At 38.4% G+C, this 23784-nt stretch overlaps 3 protein-coding genes across 4 annotated transcripts; all 3 read right to left on the bottom strand.

The window, feature by feature from the left end:
* Positions 1 to 1431: 1431 nt before the first annotated feature.
* Positions 1432 to 7813, bottom strand: LOC117468602. The gene is made up of 6 exons (XM_034112831.1): positions 7589 to 7813; positions 6175 to 6426; positions 4872 to 4976; positions 4682 to 4772; positions 4379 to 4448; positions 1432 to 2326 (listed from the first exon to the last, which is right to left on the bottom strand). The coding sequence occupies exons 1-6, from the start codon at positions 7719 to 7721 to the stop codon at positions 2156 to 2158; spliced, it is 822 nt and encodes a 273-aa protein (XP_033968722.1). The 5' UTR covers positions 7722 to 7813; the 3' UTR covers positions 1432 to 2155.
* Positions 7771 to 9870, bottom strand: LOC117468603 (sialoadhesin-like). Of its 2 annotated transcripts, none has more exons than XM_034112832.1 (5): positions 9803 to 9870; positions 9669 to 9711; positions 8920 to 8982; positions 7975 to 8343; positions 7771 to 7890 (listed from the first exon to the last, which is right to left on the bottom strand). In XM_034112832.1, the coding sequence occupies exons 3-5, from the start codon at positions 8957 to 8959 to the stop codon at positions 7862 to 7864; spliced, it is 438 nt and encodes a 145-aa protein (XP_033968723.1). In that variant the 5' UTR covers positions 8960 to 8982; positions 9669 to 9711; positions 9803 to 9870; the 3' UTR covers positions 7771 to 7861. The 2 variants fall into 2 exon arrangements, with proteins under 2 accessions (XP_033968723.1, XP_033968725.1); XM_034112834.1 differs by having other exon boundaries at positions 9674 to 9711; positions 9803 to 9856.
* A 2860-nt stretch (positions 9871 to 12730) lies between these two features.
* Positions 12731 to 22938, bottom strand: LOC117468599 (myelin-associated glycoprotein-like). Its single transcript, XM_034112828.1, has 10 exons — positions 22837 to 22938; positions 20896 to 20938; positions 20183 to 20244; positions 19237 to 19605; positions 18856 to 19152; positions 17442 to 17693; positions 16152 to 16244; positions 15962 to 16052; positions 15659 to 15728; positions 12731 to 13603 (listed from the first exon to the last, which is right to left on the bottom strand). Exons 3-10 carry the CDS (start codon positions 20220 to 20222, stop codon positions 13433 to 13435), a joined length of 1383 nt encoding a protein of 460 aa, XP_033968719.1. The 5' UTR covers positions 20223 to 20244; positions 20896 to 20938; positions 22837 to 22938; the 3' UTR covers positions 12731 to 13432.
* Between the last annotated feature and the right edge of the window lie 846 nt (positions 22939 to 23784).

The raw sequence follows: 23784 nt of genomic DNA, 5'->3' as shown, positions 1-23784 counted from the left end.
TCAGAATATATTTGTGTGCCATTGTTATTATTAAGTTGGCAATACAGATGTTGATTGAAAAAAAGACCAACATTTTTATGAATAAACATTTAATAGTGCATTCAGAACAGTGCATGCCTTCATTTGTTTGCATATCAAACCCATATACACTTCCAAATAACTTAATTCATAAAAATGTAATTTCTGAAAACAAATATACAGCATATGGACCTATTTGAGGAAACACCTGACCATATAAAACAATCCAAGACTAGACAGAAATAGTGACGCAGCACACAGTCTAATAAAATGGTTGCATTGTTAAATTAGATCGCATTATATCGACAGGTGTTGCTAGTATTGTGTTCACACCCTGTTGTAATTTTAGTGTACACCTGTGCTGTAATGCTTCGCTCAGACCAGCAGGGGGAGCTCAGGCTCAAAGAGAAACCTGGCAGTAACAGACTCCCAGCTGCAGGCTGATGTGTTAAACTGCTGAAGGCTTGCAGCTGGTTCAGCGTTGAACCTCAGCCGCCTCTCAAGCATCAAGTAACAGTTTCCCCCACTGCGTTCGTACACATCTGTTCAACATCTGGAGCCAGTACACCTCCTCGTATCACGCTAGACTATATCTGTGTTTTCTTCTAGAATGAAAAGAGGCTGGAGGACTGTGAGAACATCAGCACAGCACACTCAGCCGTATCTCTGAATCCATTGAACGATAACACAGACACCAGTGAGGATGAATTAGAGATCAATTATTCACAGGTGAACTTCAAGGCAAAGACTCAGAGAGCCGCCAGAGAATTGATCAGCTCTGATGAAGAGGAGACCCAGTACTCTCACATCAAAATCTGAGTTTACATGATCTTATCCTGCCTTACAGGTTCAGCCAATTGTTAAATACAGTTTGTATTTCAATATGTTTCACTGCTTCTCTCCTTTGATCAGTAGGCTATCAGTAAGTACCAAAATGGTGAGCTTAATCCAAACACATGAAACCTACAATTAAAAAGAAAGACATTGTGTTTAAACTTCTGAGTTGTGAAATAAAAGTATGCATTGGAAGATGTATGTTGGGGAAATATTTTCCAAGCCCACCCTTTTGACCCAGTTTATCAGTTTGTATGCTACTGCCCTCTCTGAGCACAGGCCTGCAACTTAGGGCTGCTGTGCTCTCAGTGTTTTGTTTCCCTGTTCCTGCCTGTTGGCGTCAGCTGATAGAGATGTTATATGCTTTGCCTGTTTTAACTTGTTATGCAGAATGTTGATTATTCTCTCAGAACCAGCTAAATGGGTCTGGGGTAGAGATCTTCAGAATTGGTCGGGCAACCGCTGTATCAACTTCTTGCTGCAGCACATGTCTTGTCAATTCTCCGGCCGTAACTTCATAATAAACCATCAGTGTTTGCCATCAAGTTCCTGCTCTCCCCGTGTCTCACTGTGTTTCTATTATAATATACATTATTTAAAAAAAAGTATTGACATTTACAACGAGGGCTTTAATGTTGAAATATTGTGCAGAAGAGGCTTGTTTCTGAAATAAACATGTTCAAACAATGTACCAAATACATATTGCTCTATTTCATTACAAGCTTTATAAAATCTTTTCACAATTTGTATAACTGCCAACAAACTGAAAGTTTTTGTATTTTGAAAAATAAATCTATAAAAAAAGTTTGACAAACTATGTCCAGCTGCTTCTTTCACGCTTTGCAAAGGCTTTAAATGTAAAATCATGATGCAAGATAGCATTCAAATATTAAATATAGTAAGGTCATGATTTCAAAGCAAAAACGTATTGTTATAATTGATTGTTGGGTAACTACCTGCTATACAGTATGTATCCATTTTATGGTGATTTTGTTTTGCTATGTATCTTATGGACCAAAGAAAAATATGTACTGTAACAAAAGTCCAGAACTAAACTTGAAGCATCTACATAAGCTGCCTGCAGAGCAGTTTCTATCACCGCTGCTGCAGTTTTCTTTTTACCACAGCGGGGATCTGCTATGGATAAGTCCTGTAGCAGTTTGAGGCGCACATTGCTGTGTTTAAGCTACCATTTCCATTAAACGTCAGCCATAATATCTTCACCACAAGGTCTATGAGACTAAGGTGTCTTCTCTTGTCCCAATTGAGTGTCAGCAATGTTATCTTCTTCCTCTGCATCTCCTCAGATCGATTGGATCTCAGCATACTCAGCCGTCTCTGAGTCCAGGCCTGTAATCTCCTGCAGTTTAGCAGAGTCCACATTGACGTAATGGAGAGGTTCTTCCCCATCTACTTCTTTCATTTCCAGAAAGGCTTCATTACCATAAACCACATCCACTTCTGACGAGTTGATCTACAGAAAACAAAATAGTTGCTTTAGTGATGTAGCAAAGGAGGTAGTAGTGCACAATAAGGCCCATTGTTGAACAGAACACTTTGGGAAATAACTTGTTTGCCAGTAACGAGCCGCTAATTGCTTCCTTTTTTTAAATACCAATGGGGAGAGTGGGGTAAGATGAGCCAGTGGTACATTGACCCACCCCCTTTATCTAGGGAACTGTGCACATTTGTTGTCATGTGACCATAAATTCAGGAAGAACCCAACATTTCTATTTGGCTGTGATGGAGAGAAGCACACGGTCAATGGGCTAAATAGAGCCAGTGGTTCAACAAGAGACAGACAGAGGAGATGGAGAGAGTGGCCACTGATGTCAACGGTGGAAAATCCATCAGAGCAGCGGCAAAAGACCGAAATATTGACAACCCTGCGTAGATACGTGAAAAGTAAGGAGGAAAAGGAAAGGAAAACAGTAGGTACAGTGGACCAGCAGAGGCAAAGAGGGTCTTCACACAGGAGAGAGAAGGAGCTTGCAGACCAAAAACTGGCTGACCAGTTCCATGGTAAACAGCTCAGGTTTAAACTTGAAAAAGTCAATAGGTCAATTTACCCCCAGATGGCTTAATTGAACTCAATTTACCCCTCAGATTGGGCAAGTTAAGCCACAAGACCACTTTTTCTTTTAAGAAATCATATTTTCATGACCTTTTGTGATATTTGCATTAATTTCATTTTGATTGACAGAAGACATCCTGAAGTAAAGGTTGTTGTTGTCACTTGACTTTTATCTCGTTTGTCCTTGCCTAGAGGTCAACATAATTAAAATAATGGCTCATCTTACCCCACTCTCCCATACTATGATGTTTTTGAAATTTTATGGGACACTTACTTTTTAAAATGCCATTTGGTATGTCATACTAAATTATGAGATGTCTTTATGGCACAATATAATATGGTTTCTTTTTTAATTTAAATTAAATACTATACTATGAATTTATTATAACATAATAAACTATGATAGTTGACACATTCTTGACACATGGCATACTATACTATCAATACAAACCGTAAAGACACTGAAACACTTTTAAAACGTTCTTTTTAAATTTGACAGGTGACATTTCTACCTTTTCTTTCTCCAAAACCTGAAGTTGGACGATGCTATTTTTGTCCTTGTTTTATTATTTCATTATTATTATTGATAGGTTTCACTTTTTTTCAACTCATGTTTGGCATTCCATATACTTTCCCTTTTATCCATTGTGTTTTCCTAAAATACTAATTTTTATTATCTTCACATTACATTTCTGTTTCTATTTGTATAAACTATGTTCTAAAGCATTTTGTTCTGCATTTCTGCATGAAAGAATTACAGAACACTGACATGCTTTACTACTGAAACTGATTATACAACTGATTATTTTTGAAATGTTTCATGGCATACAAAACACATACTTTTTTGGAATGTTGTATGCATGATATAGACTACCATGATTTTGAAAAAAGAACATATATCATGACTTTTAACGATTTATGTATTTTTGACATACAGTACCATACAATGCTGTTTTGACAAAGTATATTAAAGGTGGGGTAGGTAAGTTTGAGAAACCGGCTCGAGATACACTTTTTGTTATATTCCATGGAATGCTCTTAACATCCCGATAGCAATGAATATCTTAAGTGCTTTGACAAGAAATCCATAAAAAAAATGTCATCTGTGGAAGCTGTAATACTGTAAAAAGCACGACCAATCATTTTAGCCGGGCCGGCTAAAATGATTGGATGGCCTACCTGCCTGTCAGCCTTCCATCTGTGCACAAACTTATCTCGTGCCCTCATTGGTCATGTGCACGTTCTTGTGTGTTGGAGGAGGGGCTCTGTAAGGAAGTGGCAGATTTGTTCCAGCTGTGTATTTTCAAATTCTAGCGCACTCGAGCTGGTTTCTCCAAAATTACCTACCCCACCTTTAAGTATATTATATTTTTTAGGACTCAGCAAAAACAGCAAAAAGTACATTTTTGTTGGGTATGTGAAGCTTCCTGACAATGTGTGCAATACACTCACCGCATTAGTAATTATAGGGTTGCAAGTCTCCGCCTTTCCTTTGTCGGAGGAAGAGATGACTTTTCCTTTCCTACGACAAACACAAATAAATTGCAAAGGAGTCATTTATTATAATTTTCTAATAAAGTCTTTCATTTTTTTATTTTTCTGAGATATTTAGCCATTTTTGGAGGCGGCCATGGTTGCACTACATCAATTTGCTGCCTGCCTGGTCCCCAGTAGAGTCAACCCCCTGATGACCACCTCAAAATGCATTAAAAATGTTTTTTATAGTAGCTTTGAAAAAAACGAGTTGTCTCTTACCGGTAGTATATTAGAAGCAGCGGTAAACACACCAGCAGCATCCCCAGAGCTCCAACTGCAAAACCGATCCCAATAGACAAAGAGTGGAGGCCTGAAAAGTCCCCACAAACCACATTGATCATTGATTGATCAGAGAGGCAGATTATGCAAAAAAAACAATACAAATTCACAATTTTGCTAATTCCTCTACCTTTCTCAGTTTTGCAAAGTGACATGTTGAATGCAAAACTATCAGGGCAACCCTCCTGCACCGGACCAGAGGGGTCAACAGACACCGAGATGTTCTTAGGGAGATCTGAAAGGATAGTGTGTAGCCAGTGGCGGCGCCAGGGTATGGCTGGGGTAGGCTACAGCCATACCAAGAAATGGCTTAGCCCCACCATAGCCCCACCATGAAAAATGATGTTAAAGTAAGCTAAATAAAGTCCGCCAACTCGCGAGGAGTAAATTGCACAGACAGCAGTTAGTAAGATTGATTTCAGTAGCCACTTGTCTGGAAATACCGAAGACTAGAAACGGTTTTGAAAACTTTTGTCACGTCGTGATCGTCTTCTCAATAAAACATCTTTGATAATGTCTTCTGGCCAATCAGAATCACGATAACGGCGTGGTGTTGTTGCAGGAAGTCGCGACGGAGAATAATTTTGCTGTAGTACATCTGGCTACATCGATACAACATTACGTGTTGATAGAAATCAACACGTAATGAAATAAGACCCCACGGTTTGATGATTGATAGGTGTGTGGGCTGTCTTTCATTTTGACACACAGAACAATGGGGGCTATCCACCCTTATCCACAATGTAAAGTAATTCACACAGCCTCTTCCCTCTTCTCTCTGTGAGGAGCAGCAGCTTCAGCTTTCAGAACAAAGTAACACAAAACAAAAATGGCATTCATTTTTTTAAATGTGTAGTAATAGATTTATTTATTTATCTTCTCAAGAGAGTACCAGAATGTGTATTTTATGTTAGTATTTCAAAAAATCTCCTGGGGGAGAATCCCCCCAGACCCCCCTGCAGGGGTTGGGTTTTCAGCATGTCAACTCTTTCACCTGTGGGGAAATTGTAGGAATGGCTCCAGGTTGCCCTGTTTATTTACTGCAAGACAAATGTGCCTTTTTATTTCATACAGTTCAATTTGGATTGAGACAGGGAAATAATCTAAACCTCACGCGTGGCGTTTCACTGTCAAGGGGGGCGATATACAGTAGCGTGTATGTAATTACATTGCAAATACTGACTTGAGCCCCACCACTGTATGGGTTAGCCCTACCATAGATTACCCAACAAAAATACTCTGGAGCCGCCACTGTGTGTAGCTGATGTTACAAGTTCATGCAGAAACAGAGCTGCCCTCCAAAAGTGGACCTTTAGGCTGAATGATTATTGTAGTTTCCTTGGGAGGAACTAAATAAAACAAACAGAAATATATTTTTAAATGTTGCCGTTCAATATTGATCATCTGTCTGACTGTTTTTTAATCAAACTTACATTGTACGTCTATCTGAGTGATGGATGAGTTCTGGGTTCCGTATCTGTTACTGACTTTACAGTAAAACTGTCTGTCAACTTCTGAGACAGTGGTGGAAAACCTTTTCCCCGAACCCACATCGGTCACCTGACCTCCATTCACTTTGTACCAAGTGTACACAGCTGGATTGGCATTGCCGTTGCAGGTCAGATTCACCAAGCTGCCCTCTTTTACTGTAGCAGAGTAGCTGACTGATGTGTTCGTTGGAGGATCTGGAAGAGATGATTGAAAATCTAGTAAGCTGTTTTTGTTACCTTAAGACAGAGCCAGGCTAGTTTTCCCACTTGTTGCCAGTCTTTGTGCTGTGCTACGCTAACCAGCTTCTGGCTGTAGTTACATTGTTGACAGACAAATGTGAGAGTGAAACAAATGTTCTCATATAGCACTTGTCAAAAAGAAATTCGACATGCCAATGTACAAAACACCCTATTGTGTGCACCACCAAGGTTCTTAATATTAAAGCATTATGATGGCTTCATGAATCGCTCTTACCAACTTTTGGGAGAATGTGAAAAACCTCTTTAAAGGTCTCCTACTATACTATTTTTAGGCATCTATATTATATGTCTCATATATATAAAAAACATGTCTATGAAGTGTTTTGCTCAAAATACCAAACAGATCACCCATTCTAGCCATGCCTCATACCCCTCTATTTCAGCCCTGTTAGAGAAGTGCTGATTCCGAGTCCGTTGCATTAAAAAAGAAAACCGCTGCCTTGATTAAACGCCATATTATGTTCCAAACCACATCAAGGAGTATTTCTGAAACAGTATGGAACTCAAATGCTTTTTCTCTCACGGTTTTACCACAAGGTGAGTACATTTGTATATCCTGCTTCTTTACACATACTCTCTCTCTCGCTGAGTGTTAGCGATGCTTGCTAATGTAAACACAGACCATATTACTTCCAAAACATTGCGTATTGTTTCTGATAGGGCGACGTTTCTGATAGGGCTGTGGAAGTAAAGCCAGCTCACATTACCGATATTACATAATAACGGTGAGCAGCTCCGTTGTACCCCTATTTTTAGAGATGTGTGTGCAAGGAGGAAAAGAGAGAGGGTTGTATTTTCTGACACTTGGTGATGTCTACACATATGAATGTATTAAGACATCTAAAAATGCATTTTGCATGATATGTGACCTTTAAATAATAAAAATAAGAATAAACTCAAGTCAGCATAATGACCCTTTTATTTCACTAGATAATCAAGTCTGCAGTTTTAGTTAACACAACTTGATCCAAATACTCTGCAGAGTCCCCAGAGGAACATTTCATAACATCACATTATATCAAATGAAGGGAATGATTAAATGTGAACTAAATCAACATCCAACTCAGCAACAAGAAAAGGCCTGAAACATACTCACAAAGAACATGGAGGGTCATAAACTTTTCAAACCGAAGGTCGGTGTTGCCAGCTTGTCGTTTGTAGAGAGCGGTGCATGAAAAGTTCTGTCCATTGTGGAGGTAAGAAGAGGTGAAGTTCATAACTGAGACCATGGATTCAGATTCATGTTTCTCCTCAATGTCACCTATCCTGGGGGTCCAAGTCAGATCTGGGGGAAGGATGGGACACGGAGCTACAGCCGTGCAGTTCAACGTCACCAGAGCCCCCTCTTCTACCTCCAGTGTAGATGGAGTTATGGTACAGTAGGTTGGTCCAGTGAATCTGAGGAGTAGAAAAAACAAGTACATGACAAGAGGGAAACCAAAAGATGTGTAAAGTGAAAAAATTAAAAGACACATTACAAACTTTGAGTGGTGATACGGATTCCTGTTGGAAAGTGGTACTTCAGCCTGTTATCACACTCAATCCTGAAGAAGTAGTTGTCAGAATGGGACGGTGGCATGTTGTAGAAGATGGTGGTGCACTCCTTGTTCTGCAGGTTCCCTGTGAGGTTTCCTTTCAGAATGTTTCCGCTTGCCTGATCTCCAGTGAGGCTGGAATCAAACACATTTATTCCGGCCGTGCTTCCTCTGATCCAAATTGCTTTGCAGGAATTATCCAGATTTACATCATACATTGAGTCGATGTCGAAAGTGCAGGGGACCTTCACACAGGATCCAGTTAGTCCATCTATTCTCAGAGGCATGGTGATTTCCCACTTCAAGCATAAGCTACCTGAGGTGAAATAAAAGCAATACATTAAATATCCGTCAAGGTTAAAAAATAAAAAAGTATTCAAACAACTACCAGACTCAGGGACAGTTTTATCCCACAGGCCATAAGACTAAACACTTGAGCTCTGTTAAGTGCCTCGACAAACATTCATCTGTTTGTCATCTTGCAATCTACTTATTTATCTAAATAGTTATCACCGCAATAAACCGTATTTAACTTCGTCTTAATGTACATTATTTAATTTCATATTCTGTTCTTGTATATAACATATTCTATTTACATGTACAGTATATAGACTTCTTGCACTATTTTTTACATTGTATTTTATAATATATGTTGCATCGTTGGAGGAGCTCGGGTCATAAGATTATCATTGCCATTTCTACACTGTAGCTTATCTTGAAAAAAAAGAAAACAATCAAGCAGAAATGTAAACTGTCATAATTAAAAGAAAACAAACCCGTCCAAATAAACAGCACACACACAAAACCTTAATTTTAAACAAAAAAGCATATTTTGCACTTTTTGTGAGTAATCAAAAGACATCCAAAGGCATTAAATTGTTGGAAACCCTACCTTGAAGTAGAAGGAGGAAAACCTTTAAAGCACCCGTCATGCTTTTCTGTCAGCTTGATATTCCTGCAGAGTCACCACACAACAGACACACAATCTATTCATTTGTATTTACTAGTTACCTACTGCAATAGGAATAGCCCTAGTAAAAAAGAATACATGTTTTATAGGGGGGAATTATATTAAATTCACTTCATACTTCACAAAGTAAATATCATCAAATGTGACGTTTGATTTTTGTTGCTGAAAGAATAACCCAGTTTGAGTAATTTCAAGTTTCACACAGTAGAGAAGCAGTGCTGCTTATTTAAAAAACATAATGAATACTACTGAAAAGTATTAGTTAAAAATAAATGTAATACTTTTAAACTATTGCTTTAACTTGTATTGCAATGTACTCTTACTGTTACTGGTTTCATCACTAAAAAGAGGAAATAATGTCGTCCTTTCAAAGATAATATAAGGGATGTTAACTAATGATAACTATTTAAAATGTTTTGCATTTGTTTTGATCAATATATATATATATATATATATATATATATATATATATATATATATATATATATATTATATATATATATTTAAAATGTTTTGCATATGTTTTGCAAAACATTTTATGTAGAAAGTAATAAAACAAATACAAAACTTCTTTAAAAGGTATGTCAATTATTCTTACCACGAACAAACAACAATAAGCCTGACATTTTATGACTTGCAATCATTTGAGTTTTTAAAAACAATTATCTTACCTTACAGCCAACAATGATGGTCAGCATACGATATTTTCTGTTTCTAGAGAAGAAATAAATACATTAGTAGTAGTAGTATATACAGTACTGATCTACGTTTCAGAAATGGATAAAGAAACAAATAAAGGTTTCACCAGCATGGAAGGGTCAGTGGTAATAGTCCAACAACTGAGTCATGTCAGACTGGTGTCACGTGTTGATGGCTTTTGAAAGATGTGTCCGGGGTGTGGCCTTCAGCACCATAGAGTTTTGAATCTTTTTACTACATGAATGCAAGTCCCATCAGTCATTTCCTAAGGGATTCACAGAACAATGTTCCAAACCAGAATGTTATAATGAAATATAAATGTGTTTTCAAAAGTGAGTTGTTGATTTACATATTCGACAAACAGAAAATATAAAATATGACATTTGTTTCCACACTCAAGTACTCAACTGTTTCATCAGATCATTTTGTCAATTTGAAACAAAGAGGAAGTGAAGAGAAACAAAATGAAAGGCAATGCAGAAAGAGGGAAGAAACAACAATGTGATACTTTACATGCATAAACAGTAGAAGTCATAAAGTGTCATAAATGAAACAGTCAAGTTGAAGTGAATATAAGTGAAAACAAAGTGAAGTATAAAGGCTTTACCAAACTAGTTGCCAGTGGGCATTGTGTGTGATGTTTTTGAACAAGCAGAAACTATTTCTGAACTTTACTGAGCAGCCACATTTAGGAGCTACGCAGAGAAGAACACGATGAAGGAAAAGTGAATCAGTTTGGTTCTTAAAACACAGATACTTGGTGTTTGACATACAAGTACTTATGCTGGGATTTTTCTAGAATCACACCAAGAACGTAATGTTACAAACTGTACGCTGATTTTCAAAACAGCACTGATGTCAGTTACCAAGAAACACAGATGTGGTTAATTGTCTGAGACATGAGGTCAAAGCCTTATGTTGACTATTCTTATCTGTTACAGTAAGCATGTCAAAAGAGCAGGAAATTCGCTCTAAAGGTGCCACGACTGGTGCAAATAAATATATATATCACAACCAAATATACAATCACATTGTATCTGGTTTGTTCTTGATCATGTAAAAACTGCATCTTAGTGAAGATCATCTTAAGCACCAACTCTCTATCAGGAGAGTTTATGTATCTACCAGCTTATTACTGTGTTGCGATGTGCACACTGCACTGCAAGTAAATAGTGGATATTGTTAAAATACTTAATAAAAAAAACAGGTAATAAGTTACGCAGGTGTCAGAGATGTAGGAGTGTGTGCGTGTGCATGATTTCATGCAAGCTCGCTCACATATTTGTTGGAAATAAATAAATATAGAAAATAACAGTGTTTTGTGAAATGTTATGTAAAGTTCTACAACAAATACACCTGTAGGAGTATAATAACAAGGATATACAAATATAAGGCACACGACACAGGACCAATGACTAGTAATTGTGAAAATATTGATAAAACAGACGCATATCTTGAGACGACAATAACCATAACTAAAAATAGGGACGACTGGACATTATGCAACTATTTACAACCTACTGTGTGTGCAAGAGGCTAAACAGCACATTGCAAAATAGCTAAATATTAATCAAAGACTCCATGATCAGAATATATTTGTGTGCCATTGTTATTATTAAGTTGGCAACACAGATGTTGATTGAAAAAAAGACCAACATTTTTATGAATAAACATTTAATAGTGCATTCATAACAGTGCATGCCTTCATTTGTTTGCATATCAAACCCATATACACTTCCAAATAACTTAATTCATAAAAATGTAATTTCTGAAAACAAATACACAGCATATGGACCTATTTGAGGAAACACCTGACCATATAAAACAATCCAAGACTAGACAGAAATAGTGATGCAGCACACAGTCTAATAAAATGGTTGCATTGTTATATTAGATCGCATTATATCGACAGGTGCTGCTAGTATTGTGTTCACACCCTGTTGTAGTTTTAGTGTACACCTGTGCTGTAATGCTTCGCTCAGACCAGCAGGGGGAGGTCAGGCTCAAAGAGAAACCTGGCCGTAACAGACTCCCAGCTGCAGGCTGATGTGTTAAACTGCTGAAGGCTTGCAGCTGGTTCAGCGTTGAACCTCAGCTGCCCCTCAAGCATCAAGTAACAGTTTCCCCAACTGCGTTCGTACACATCTGTTCAACATCTGGAGCCAGTGCACCTCCTTGTATCACGCTAGACTATATCTGTGTTTTCTTCTAGAATGAAAAGAGGCTGGAGGACTGTGAGAACATCAGCACAGCACACTCAGCCGTATCTCTGAATCCATTGAACGATAACACAGACACCAGTGAGGATGAATTAGAGATCAATTATTCACAGGTGAACTTCAAGGCAAAGACTCAGAGAGCCGCCAGAGAATTGATCAGCTCTGATGAAGAGGAGACCCAGTACTCTCACATCAAAATCTGAGTTTACATTATCTTATCCTGCCTTACAGGTTCAGCTAATTGTTAAATACAGTTTGTATTTCAATATGTTTCACTGCTTCTCTCCTTTGATCAGTATCAGTAAGTACCAAAATGGTGAGCTTAATCCAAACACATGAAACCTACAATTAAAAAGAAAGACATTGTGTTTAAACTTCTGAGTTGTGAAATAAAAGTATGCATTGGAAGATGTATGTTGGGGAAATATTTTCCAAGCCCACCCCTTTGACCCAGTTTATCAGTTTGTAGGCTACTGCCCTCTCTGAGCACAGGCCTGCAACTTAGGGCTGCTGTGCTCTCAGTGTTTTGTTTCCCTGTTCCTGCCTGTTGGCGTCAGCTGAGAGAGATGTTATAATGCTTTGCCTGTTTTAACTTGTTATGCAGAATGTTGATTATTCTCTCAGAACCAGATAAATGGGTCTGGGGTAGAGATCTTCAGAATTGGTCGGGCAACCGCTGTATCAACTTCTTGCTGCAGCACATGTCTTGTCAATTCTCCAGCCGTAACTTCATAATAAACCATCAGTGTTTGCCATCAAGTTCCAGCTCTCCCCGTGTCTCACTGTGTTTCTATTATAATATACATTATTTAAAAAAAAGTATTGACATTTACAACGAGGGCTTTAATGTTGAAATATTGTGCAGAAGAGGCTTGTTTCTGAAATAAACATGTTCAAACAATGTACCAAATACATATTGCTCTATTTCATTACAAGCTTTATAAAATCTTTTCACAATTTGTATAACTGCCAACAAACTGAAAGTTTTTGTATTTTGAAAAATAAATCTATAAAAAAAGTTTGACAAACTATGTCCAGCTGCTTCTTTCACGCTTTGCAAAGGCTTTAAATGTAAAATCATGATGCAAGATAGCATTCAAATATTAAATATAGTAAGGTCATGATTTCAAAGCAAAAACGTATTGTTATAATTGATTGTTGGGTAACTACCTGCTATACAGTATGTATTCATTTTATGGTGATTTTGTTTTGCTATGCATCTTATGGACCAAAGAAAAATATGTACTGTAACAAAAGTCCAGAACTAAACTTGAAGCATCTACATAAGCTGCCTGCAGAGCAGTTTCTATCACCGCTGCTGCAGTTTTCTTTTTACCACAGCGGGGATCTGCTATGGATAAGTCCTGTAGCAGTTTGAGGCGCACATTGCTGTGTTTAAGCTACCATTTCCATTAAACGTCAGCCATAATATCTTCACCACAAGGTCTATGAGACTAAGGTGTCTTCTCTTGTCCCAATTGAGTGTCAGCAATGTTATCTTCTTCCTCTGCATCTCCTCAGATCGATTGGATCTCAGCATACTCAGCCGTCTCTGAGTCCAGGCCTGTAATCTCCTGCAGTTTAGCAGAGTCCACATTGACGTAATGGAGAGGTTCTTCCCCATCTACTTCTTTCATTTCCAGAAAGGCTTCATTACCATAAACCACATCCACTTCTGACGAGTTGATCTACAGAAAACAAAATAGTTGCTTTAGTGATGTAGCAAAGGAGGTAGTAGTGCACAATAAGGCCCATTGTTGAACAGAACACTTTGGGAAATAACTTGTTTGCCAGTAACGAGCCGCTAATTGCTTCCTTTTTTTAAATACCAATGGGGAGAGTGGGGTAAGATGAGCCAGTGGTACATTGACCCACCCCCTTTATCTAGGGAACTGTGCACATTTGTTGTCATGTGACCATAAATTCAGGAAGAACCCAACATTTCTATTTGGCTGTGATGGAGAGAAGCACACGGTCAATGGGCTAAATAGAGCCAGTGGTTCAACAAGAGACAGACAGAGGAGATGGAGAGAGTGGCCACTGATGTCAACGGTGGAAAATCCATCAGAGCAGCGGCAAAAGACCGAAATATTGACAACCCTGCGTAGATACGTGAAAAGTAAGGAGGAAAAGGAAAGGAAAACAGTAGGTACAGTGGACCAGCAGAGGCAAAGAGGGTCTTCACACAGGAGAGAGAAGGAGCTTGCAGACCAAAAACTGGCTGACCAGTTCCATGGTAAACAGCTCAGGTTTAAACTTGAAAAAGTCAATAGGTCAATTTACCCCCAGATGGCTTAATTTAACTCAATTTACCCCTCAGATTGGGCAAGTTAAGCCACAAGACCACTTTTTCTTTTAAGAAATCATATTTTCATGACCTTTTGTGATATTTGCATTAATTTCATTTTGATTGACAGAAGACATCCTGAAGTAAAGGTTGTTGTTGTCACTTGACTTTTATCTCGTTTGTCCTTGCCTAGAGGTCAACATAATTAAAATAATGGCTCATCTTACCCCACTCTCCCATACTATGATGTTTTTTGAAATTTTATGGGACACTTACTTTTTAAAATGCCATTTGGTATGTCATACTAAATTATGAGATGTCTTTATGGCACAATATAATATGGTTTCTTTTTTAATTTAAATTAAATACTATACTATGAATTTATTATAACATAATAAACTATGATAGTTGACACATTCTTGACACATGGCATACTATACTATCAATACAAACCGTAAAGACACTGAAACACTTTTAAAACGTTCTTTTTAAATTTGACAGGTGACATTTCTACCTTTTCTTTCTCCAAAACCTTAAGTTGGACGATGCTATTTTTGTCCTTGTTTTATTATTTCATTATTATTATTGATAGGTTTCACTTTTTTTCAACTCATGTTTGGCATTCCATATACTTTCCCTTTTATCCATTGTGTTTTCCTAAAATACTAATTTTTATTATCTTCACATTACATTTCTCTTTCTATTTGTATAAACTATGTTCTAAAGCATTTTGTTCTGCATTTCTGCATGAAAGAATTACAGAACACTGACATGCTTTACTACTGAAACTGATTATACAACTGATTATTTTGAAATGTTTCATGGCATACAAAACACATACTTTTTTGGAATGTTGTATGCATGATATAGACTACCATGATTTTGAAAAAAGAACATATATCATGACTTTTAACGATTTATGTATTTTTGACATACAGTACCATACAATGCTGTTTTGACAAAGTATATTAAAGGTGGGGTAGGTAAGTTTGAGAAACCGGCTCGAGATACACTTTTTGTTATATTCCATGGAATGCTCTTAACATCCCGATAGCAATGAATATCTTAAGTGCTTTGACAACAAATCCATAAAAAAATTTCATCTGTGGAAGCCGTGGTACTGTAAAAAGCACGACCAATCATTTTAGCCGGGCCGGCTAAAATGATTGGATGGCCTACCTGCCTGTCAGCCTTCCATCTGTGCACAAACTTATCTCGTGCCCTCATTGGTCATGTGCACGTTCTTGTGTGTTGGAGGAGGGGCTCTGTAAGGAAGTGGCAGATTTGTTCCAGCTGTGTATTTTCAAATTCTAGCGCACTCGAGCTGGTTTCTCCAAAATTACCTACCCCACCTTTAAGTATATTATATTTTTTAGGACTCAGCAAAAACAGCAAAAAGTACATTTTTGTTGGGTATGTGAAGCTTCCTGCCAATGTGTGCAATACATAAACTCACCGCATTAGTAATTATAGGGTTGCAAGTCTCCGCCTTTCCCTTGTCGGAGGAAGCGATGACTTTTCCTTTCCTACGACAAACACAAATAAATTGCAAAGGAGTCATTTATTATAATTTTCTAATAAAGTCTTTCATTTTTTTATTTTTCTGAGATATTTAGCCATTTTTGGAGGCGGCCATGGTTGCACTACATCAATTTGCTGCCTGCCTGGTCCCCAGTAGAGTCAACCCCCTGATGACCACCTCAAAATGCATTAAAAATGTTTTTTATAGTAGCTTTGAAAAAAACGAGTTGTCTCTTACCGGTAGTATATTAGAAGCAGCGGTAAACACACCAGCAGCATCCCCAGAGCTCCAACTGCAAAACCGATCCCAATAGACAAAGAGTGGAGGCCTGAAAAGTCCCCACAAACTACATTGATCATTGATTGATCAGAGAGGCAGATTATGCAAAAAAAACAATACAAATTCACAATTTTGCTAATTCCTCTACCTTTCTCAGTTTTGCAAAGTGACATGTTGAATGCAAAACTATCCTGCACCGGACCAGAGGGGTCAACAGACACCGAGATGTTCTTAGGGAGATCTGAAAGGATAGTGTGTAGCCAGTGGCGGCGCCAGGGTATGGCTGGGGTAGGCTACAGCCATACCAAGAAATGGCTTAGCCCCACCATAGCCCCACCATGAAAAATGATGTTAAAGTAAGCTAAATAAAGTCCGCCAACTCGCGAGGAGTAAATTGCACAGACAGCAGTTAGTAAGATTGATTTCAGCAGCCACTTGTCTGGAAATACCGAAGACTAGAAACGGTTTTGAAAACTTTTGTCACGTCGTGATCGTCTTCTCAATAAAACATCTTTGATAATGTCTTCTGGCCAATCAGAATCACGATAACGGCGTGGTGTTGTTGCAGGAAGTCGCGACGGAGAATAATTTTGCTGTAGTACATCTGGCTACATCGATACAACATTACGTGTTGATAGAAATCAACACGTAATGAAATAAGACCCCACGGTTTGATGATTGATAGGTGTGTGGGCTGTCTTTCATTTTGACACACAGAACAATGGGGGCTATCCACCCTTATCCACAATGTAAAGTAATTCACACAGCCTCTTCCCTCTTCTCTCTGTGAGGAGCAGCAGCTTCAGCTTTCAGAACAAAGTAACACAAAACAAAAATGGCATTAATTTTTTTAAATGTGTAGTAATAGATTTATTTATTTATCTTCTCAAGAGAGTACCAGAATGTGTATTTTATGTTAGTATTTCAAAAATCTCCTGGGGGAGAATCCCCCCAGACCCCCCTGCAGGGGTTGGGTTTTCAGCATGTCAACTCTTTCACCTGTGGGGAAATTGTAGGAATGGCTCCAGGTTGCCCTGTTTATTTACTGCAAGACAAATGTGCCTTTTTATTTCATACAGTTCAATTTGGATTGAGACAGGGAAATAATCTAAACCTCACGCGTGGCGTTTCACTGTCAAGGGGGGCGATATACAGTAGCGTGTATGTAATTACATTGCAAATACTGACTTGAGCCCCACCACTGTATGGGTTAGCCCTACCATAGATTACCCAACAAAAATACTCTGGAGCCGCCACTGTGTGTAGCTGATGTTACAAGTTCATGCAGAAACAGAGCTGCCCTCCAAAAGTGGACCTTTAGGCTGAATGATTATTGTAGTTTCCTTGGGAGGAACTAAATAAAACAAACAGAAATATATTTTTAAATGTTGCCGTTCAATATTGATCATCTGTCTGACTGTTTTTTAATCAAACTTACATTGTACGTCTATCTGAGTGATGGATGAGTTCTGGGTTCCGTATCTGTTACTGACTTTACAGTAAAACTGTCTGTCAACTTCTGAGACAGTGGTGGAAAACCTTTTCCCCGAACCCACATCGGTCACCTGACCTCCATTCACTTTGTACCAAGTGTACACAGCTGGATTGGCATTGCCGTTGCAGGTCAGATTCACCAAGCTGCCCTCTTTTACTGTAGCAGAGTAGCTGACTGATGTGTTCGTTGGAGGATCTGGAAGAGATGATTGAAAATCTAGTAAGCTGTTTTTGTTACCTTAAGACAGAGCCAGGCTAGTTTTCCCACTTGTTGCCAGTCTTTGTGCTGTGCTACGCTAACCAGCTTCTGGCTGTAGTTACATTGTTGACAGACAAATGTGAGAGTGAAACAAATGTTCTCATATAGCACTTGTCAAAAAGAAATTCGACATGCCAATGTACAAAACACCCTATTGTGTGCACCACCAAGGTTCTTAATATTAAAGCATTATGATGGCTTCATGAATCGCTCTTACCAACTTTTGGGAGAATGTGAAAAACCTCTTTAAAGGTCTCCTACTATACTATTTTTAGGCATCTATATTATATGTCTCATATATATAAAAAACATGTCTATGAAGTGTTTTGCTCAAAATACCAAACAGATCACCCATTCTAGCCATGCCTCATACCCCTCTATTTCAGCCCTGTTAGAGAAGTGCTGATTCCGAGTCCGTTGCATTAAAAAAGAAAACCGCTGCCTTGATTAAACGCCATATTATGTTCCAAACCACATCAAGGAGTATTTCTGAAACAGTATGGAACTCAAATGCTTTTTCTCTCACGGTTTTACCACAAGGTGAGTACATTTGTATATCCTGCTTCTTTACACATACTCTCTCTCTCGCTGAGTGTTAGCGATGCTTGCTAATGTAAACACAGACCATATTACTTCCAAAACATTGCGTATTGTTTCTGATAGGGCGACGTTTCTGATAGGGCTGTGGAAGTAAAGCCAGCTCACATTACCGATATTACATAATAACGGTGAGCAGCTCCGTTGTACCCCTATTTTTAGAGATGTGTGTGCAAGGAGGAAAAGAGAGAGGGTTGTATTTTCTGACACTTGGTGATGTCTACACATATGAATGTATTAAGACATCTAAAAATGCATTTTGCATGATATGTGACCTTTAAATAATAAAAATAAGAATAAACTCAAGTCAGCATAATGACCCTTTTATTTCACTAGATAATCAAGTCTGCAGTTTTAGTTAACACAACTTGATCCAAATACTCTGCAGAGTCCCCAGAGGAACATTTCATAACATCACATTATATCAAATTAAGGGAATGATTAAATGTGAACTAAATCAACATCCAACTCAGCAACAAGAAAAGGCCTGAAACATACTCACAAAGAACATGGAGGGTCATAAACTTTTCAAACCGAAGGTCGGTGTTGCCAGCTTGTGGTTTGTAGAGAGCGGTGCACGAAAAGTTCTGTCCATTGTTGAGGTAAGAAGAGGTGAAGTTCATAACTGAGACCATGGATTCAGATTCATGTGTCTCCTCAATGTCACCTATCCTGGGGGTCCAAGTCAGATCTGGGGGAAGGATGGGACACGGAGCTACAGCCGTGCAGCTCAACGTCACCAGAGCCCCCTCTTCTACCTCCAGTGTAGATGGAGTTATGGTAGGTTGGTCCAGTGAATCTGAGGAGTAAAACAAACAAGTACATGACAAGAGGGAAACCAAAAGATGTGTAAAGTGAAACAATTAAAAGACACAATACAAACTTTGAGTGGTGATACGGACTCCTGTTGGATAGTTGGCCTTCAGCCTGTGATCACACTGAATCCTGAAGTAGTAGTTGTCAGAATGGGACGGTGGCATGTTGTAGAAGATGGTGGTGCACTCCTTGTTCTGCAGGTTCCCTGTGAGGTTTCCTTTCAGAATGTTTCCGCTTGCCTGATCTCCAGTGAGGCTGGAATCAAACACATTTATTCCGGCCGTGCTTCCTCTGATCCAAATTGCTTTGCAGGAATTATCCAGATTTACATCATACATTGAGTCGATGTCGAAAGTGCAGGGGACCTTCACACAGGATCCAGTTAGTCCATCTATTCTCAGAGGCATGGTGATTTCCCACTTCAAGCATAAGCTACCTGAGGTGAAATAAAAGCAATAAATTAAATATCCGTCAAGGTTAAAAAATAAAAAAGTATTCAAACAACTACCAGACTCAGGGACAGTTTTATCCCACAGGCCATAAGACTAAACACTTGAGCTCTGTTAAGTGCCTCGATAAACATTTGTCTGTTTGTCATCTTGCAATCTACTTATTTATCTAAATAGTTATCACCGCAATAAACCGTATTTAACTTCGTCTTAATGTACACTATTTAATTTCATATTCTGTTCTTGTATATAGCATATTATATTTACATGTACAGTATATAGACTTCTTGCACTATTTTTTATATTGTATGTTATTATATATGTTGCATCGTTGGAGGAGCTCGGGTTGTAAGATTTTCATTGCCATTTCTACACTGTAGCTTATCTTGAAAAAAAGAAAGAAAATTAAGCAGAAATGTAAACTGTCATAATTAAAAGAAAACAAACACGTCCAAATTAACAGCACACACACACAAAACGTTAAATTAAACAAAAAAGCATATTTTGCACTTTTTGTGAGTAATCTAAAGACATCGAAAGGCATTAAATTGTTGGAAACCCTACCTTGAAGTAGAAGGAGGAAAACCTTAGAAGCACCCGTCATGCTTTCTGTCAGCTTGATATTCCTACAGAGGCACCACACACACACAGCAGACACAAAATCTATTCATTTGTATTTACTAGTTACCTACTACAATATGAATAGCCCTAGTAAAGAAGAATACATGTTTTATAGGGGGGAATTATTTTAACTTCACTTCATACTTCACAAAGTAAATTTGATCAAATGTGACGTTTGATATTTGTTGCTGAAAAAATAACCCAGTTTGAGTAATATCAAGCTTCACACAGTAGAGAAGCAGTGCTGCTTATTTAAAAAACATAATGAATACTACTGAAAACTATTAGTTAAAAATAAATGTAATACTTTTAAACTATTGCTTTAACTTGTATTGCAATGTACTCTTAGTGTTACTGGTTTCATCACTAAAAAGGGGAAATAATGTCGTCCTTTCAAAGATAATATAAGGGAGCTAGCATGAAGATGTTAACTAATGATAACTTTTTTAAATGTTTTGCATATGCTTTGCAAAACCTTTTATGTAGAAAGTAATAAAACAAATACAAAACTTCTTTAAAGGTATGTAAATTATTCTTACCACTAACAAACAACATACATATATATATATGTAACAAAATGACTGAATTAACTAATAAAAAAAGCCTGACATTTTATGACTTGCAATCATTTGAGTTTTCAAAAACAATTATCTTACCTTACAGCCAACAATGATGGTCAGCATACGATATTTTCTGTTTCTAGAGAAGAAATAAATACATTAGTTAGACCCTCCAGAAAAACGCGGGCTAAAATCCTTGATTATGCGGGCTAAAATTCTTGATTATGCGATTAAACATGCGGGGTTTTTATGCGAAATATGCGGAGAAGTTGCGAAATATGCGGAAATATGCGAAAAGTTGCGAAATATGCGGGAGGCGGAAAAAAGGTGATTCTTTTCCCACACCCTGTTACTAGGCTACTACTGAATGAAAGGAAGCCCTTTTAAAGAGTTCCTATGATACACACACACACACACACACACCTCCGCCTCAGGCCCCGGCTCCACGAGGACAAATACGGCAAAACGCATCGGAGTAACGCAAATGCAACCGCAAAAAACCTTCCGTCCCCACGCAATATACACCGGATTGTGTCAAGCTCCACGAGACGGCTCCGTTTACATCCAAACGCTGGAAAAGCTGCAGTACATATGCCGAACCTGTACGTGGCGCTGTAACTTCCTCCACAAAAGCAGCAACTTCCTCCACAAAAGCAGCGAAGAAGAAGAATGGTTGTCATGACTGCACTTCTGTGTATTCTCCGCGGTGGGGGCCGACAGAACCGGGCAGAGTTTTTCGCCGGTCAACGTGTGTTAAAGTTTAAATCTTCCGGACAAAATTATAAAAGTGCCGGTCAAAGGTCTTCATTGTTATTTATTGAGCTTTAAAACAAATGAATAACGACGATATAATGATATATAATCATCAAATACATCTCTTTTTCCTCTCTTCTGACAGCGTCAGTGTCTGTCTCATGCAGCAGCTGATCCAGTAATGAGTGACCCGACAGTAAAAATAAACATATTTATAACTAGTTTAGGTAGTTTGAGAGGTAATTAAAATAGCTAAGGGTGATGATCTGACTTGAAGTGTGTGTTTTGCTCCCGCTGCATCACAGCGGCAGGAGCTGCGTGTCTCCGTCCTGTCAGATTAGACTTCACTCGCGTTTATGTCCATATCGAGATAAAGATAAATAATCTGAATTCAAGGAGGAGCTCCTGTAGATGTTGCACAAAGAACTGTAGCATGGTCAGTAGCGACTGGAGCACGATAGCAACCCCGCGGGGGAGAGGCAGGGAGAGGCGGGGCTATGAAAACGAATGACCGTATAGGCGACTCCACGGCCCCGTTGGACCCCCCAGAGCGCTCCGTTCCCAGATCTATCCACCTTTGGACCCGTTGTCGTTTGCGGGGTCTGTTTCTACGTTTCCCTTACGGCGTCGTGGAGCTTAGAGGGCTATACGCATGAGAAATATGCGGATTCAACCAGTTTCCGTCCTCGTGGAGCCGGGGCCTCATTCTGTTTTCATTTACCCGTTCGTTATCTGACCAGCTTCAATCTTGTATGTTCCAACACACAGTTGCACGGGGTGCAGAATAGTTTCCCCCCACTTTCGTGCAAGACATCTGCGTACTGCTTTGCCCGGTCTTTAGCAGAAATGTTCGTAGGCAAATGGGATGGATTCGATTTGTTCATCTTGGTCAGAGCCGTATAATAGTATAATTATAATAGTATATAATAATAATAGTATAATAGTAGGCTATATAATAATCTATATGGCGCTGATCTTGTTGCTTTTCTCTCTCGTGTGAGTTCCACACATTCACTCTACGGTGTTGTTTACCTGCGCGAGCTGATGACATCACTACTTCACGTTAACTTTTTTTTCCCTCAATTTTGTGTGGAAAAATGCAGGGATTATGCGACCTTTTAAGAAATATGCGGCCTTTTAAAAATATGCGCTATTTTGTTGATTATGCGGTAAATTATGCGATCGCATAATCGCGTTTTTCTGGAGGGTCTAATTAGTAGTAGTAGTATATACAGTACTGATCTATGTTTCAGAAATGGATAAAGAAACAAATAAAGGTTTCACCAGCATGGAAGGGTCAGTGGTAATAGTCCAACAACTGAGTCATGTCAGACTGGTGTCGCGTGTTGATGGCTTTTGAAAGATGTGTCCGGGGTGTGGCCTTCAGCACAATAGAGTTTTTAATCTCTTTTTACTAGATGCAAGTCCCATCAGTCATTTTCTAAGGGATTCACATAACAATGTTCCAAACCAGAATTTTATTATAAAATATAAATGTGTTTTCAAAAGTGAGTTGTTGATTTACATATTCAACAAACAAAAAAAGATAACAAAAATGACATTTGTTTCCACACTCAAGTACTCAACTGTTTCATCAGATCATTTTGTCTTTTTGAAACAAAGAGGAAGTGAAGAGAATCAAAATGAAAGGCAATACAGAAAGAGGGAAGAAACAACAATGTGATACTTTACATGCATAAACAGTAGAAGTCATAAAGTGTCATAAATGAAACAGTCAAGTTGAAGTGAATATAAGGGAAAACAAAGTGAAGTATAAAGACTTTACCTAACTAGTTGCCAGTGGGCAGAAACTATTTCTGAACTTTACTGAGCAGCCACATTTAGGAGCTATGCAGAGATGAACACGATGAAGGAAAAGTGAATTAGTTTGTTTCTTAAAACACATAAACTTGGTGTTTGACATACAAGTATTTGTGCTGGGATTTTTCTAGAATCACAGCAAGAAAGTAATGTTACAAACTTTACGCTGATTTTCAAAACAGCACTGATGTCAGTTCAATCAGGAAAGACGGTTTTGATGTAAGAATACATATTTATTGCAGAGATACACAATGAATGTAATGGTGATTTTGGCGATTAGGCCCCGTTGTGCAGGAAGTATCATTCGGGAGGGTAGAACCGATCCGATGAAACCCCCCTGGGGTCTAGACACTGGTGGTGGTGAATGGATAGTTGGGTCGGTCTGAAGCAGTGTTAATTTCGTCAACGAAA

Source organism: Trematomus bernacchii, unplaced genomic scaffold (genome assembly GCF_902827165.1).
Source record: "Trematomus bernacchii unplaced genomic scaffold, fTreBer1.1, whole genome shotgun sequence".
Taxonomy (NCBI): Eukaryota; Metazoa; Chordata; class Actinopteri; order Perciformes; family Nototheniidae; genus Trematomus; species Trematomus bernacchii.
Note: the sequence above shows the minus strand (reverse complement) of the source record. Positions and strands in the feature narration are given on the sequence as shown.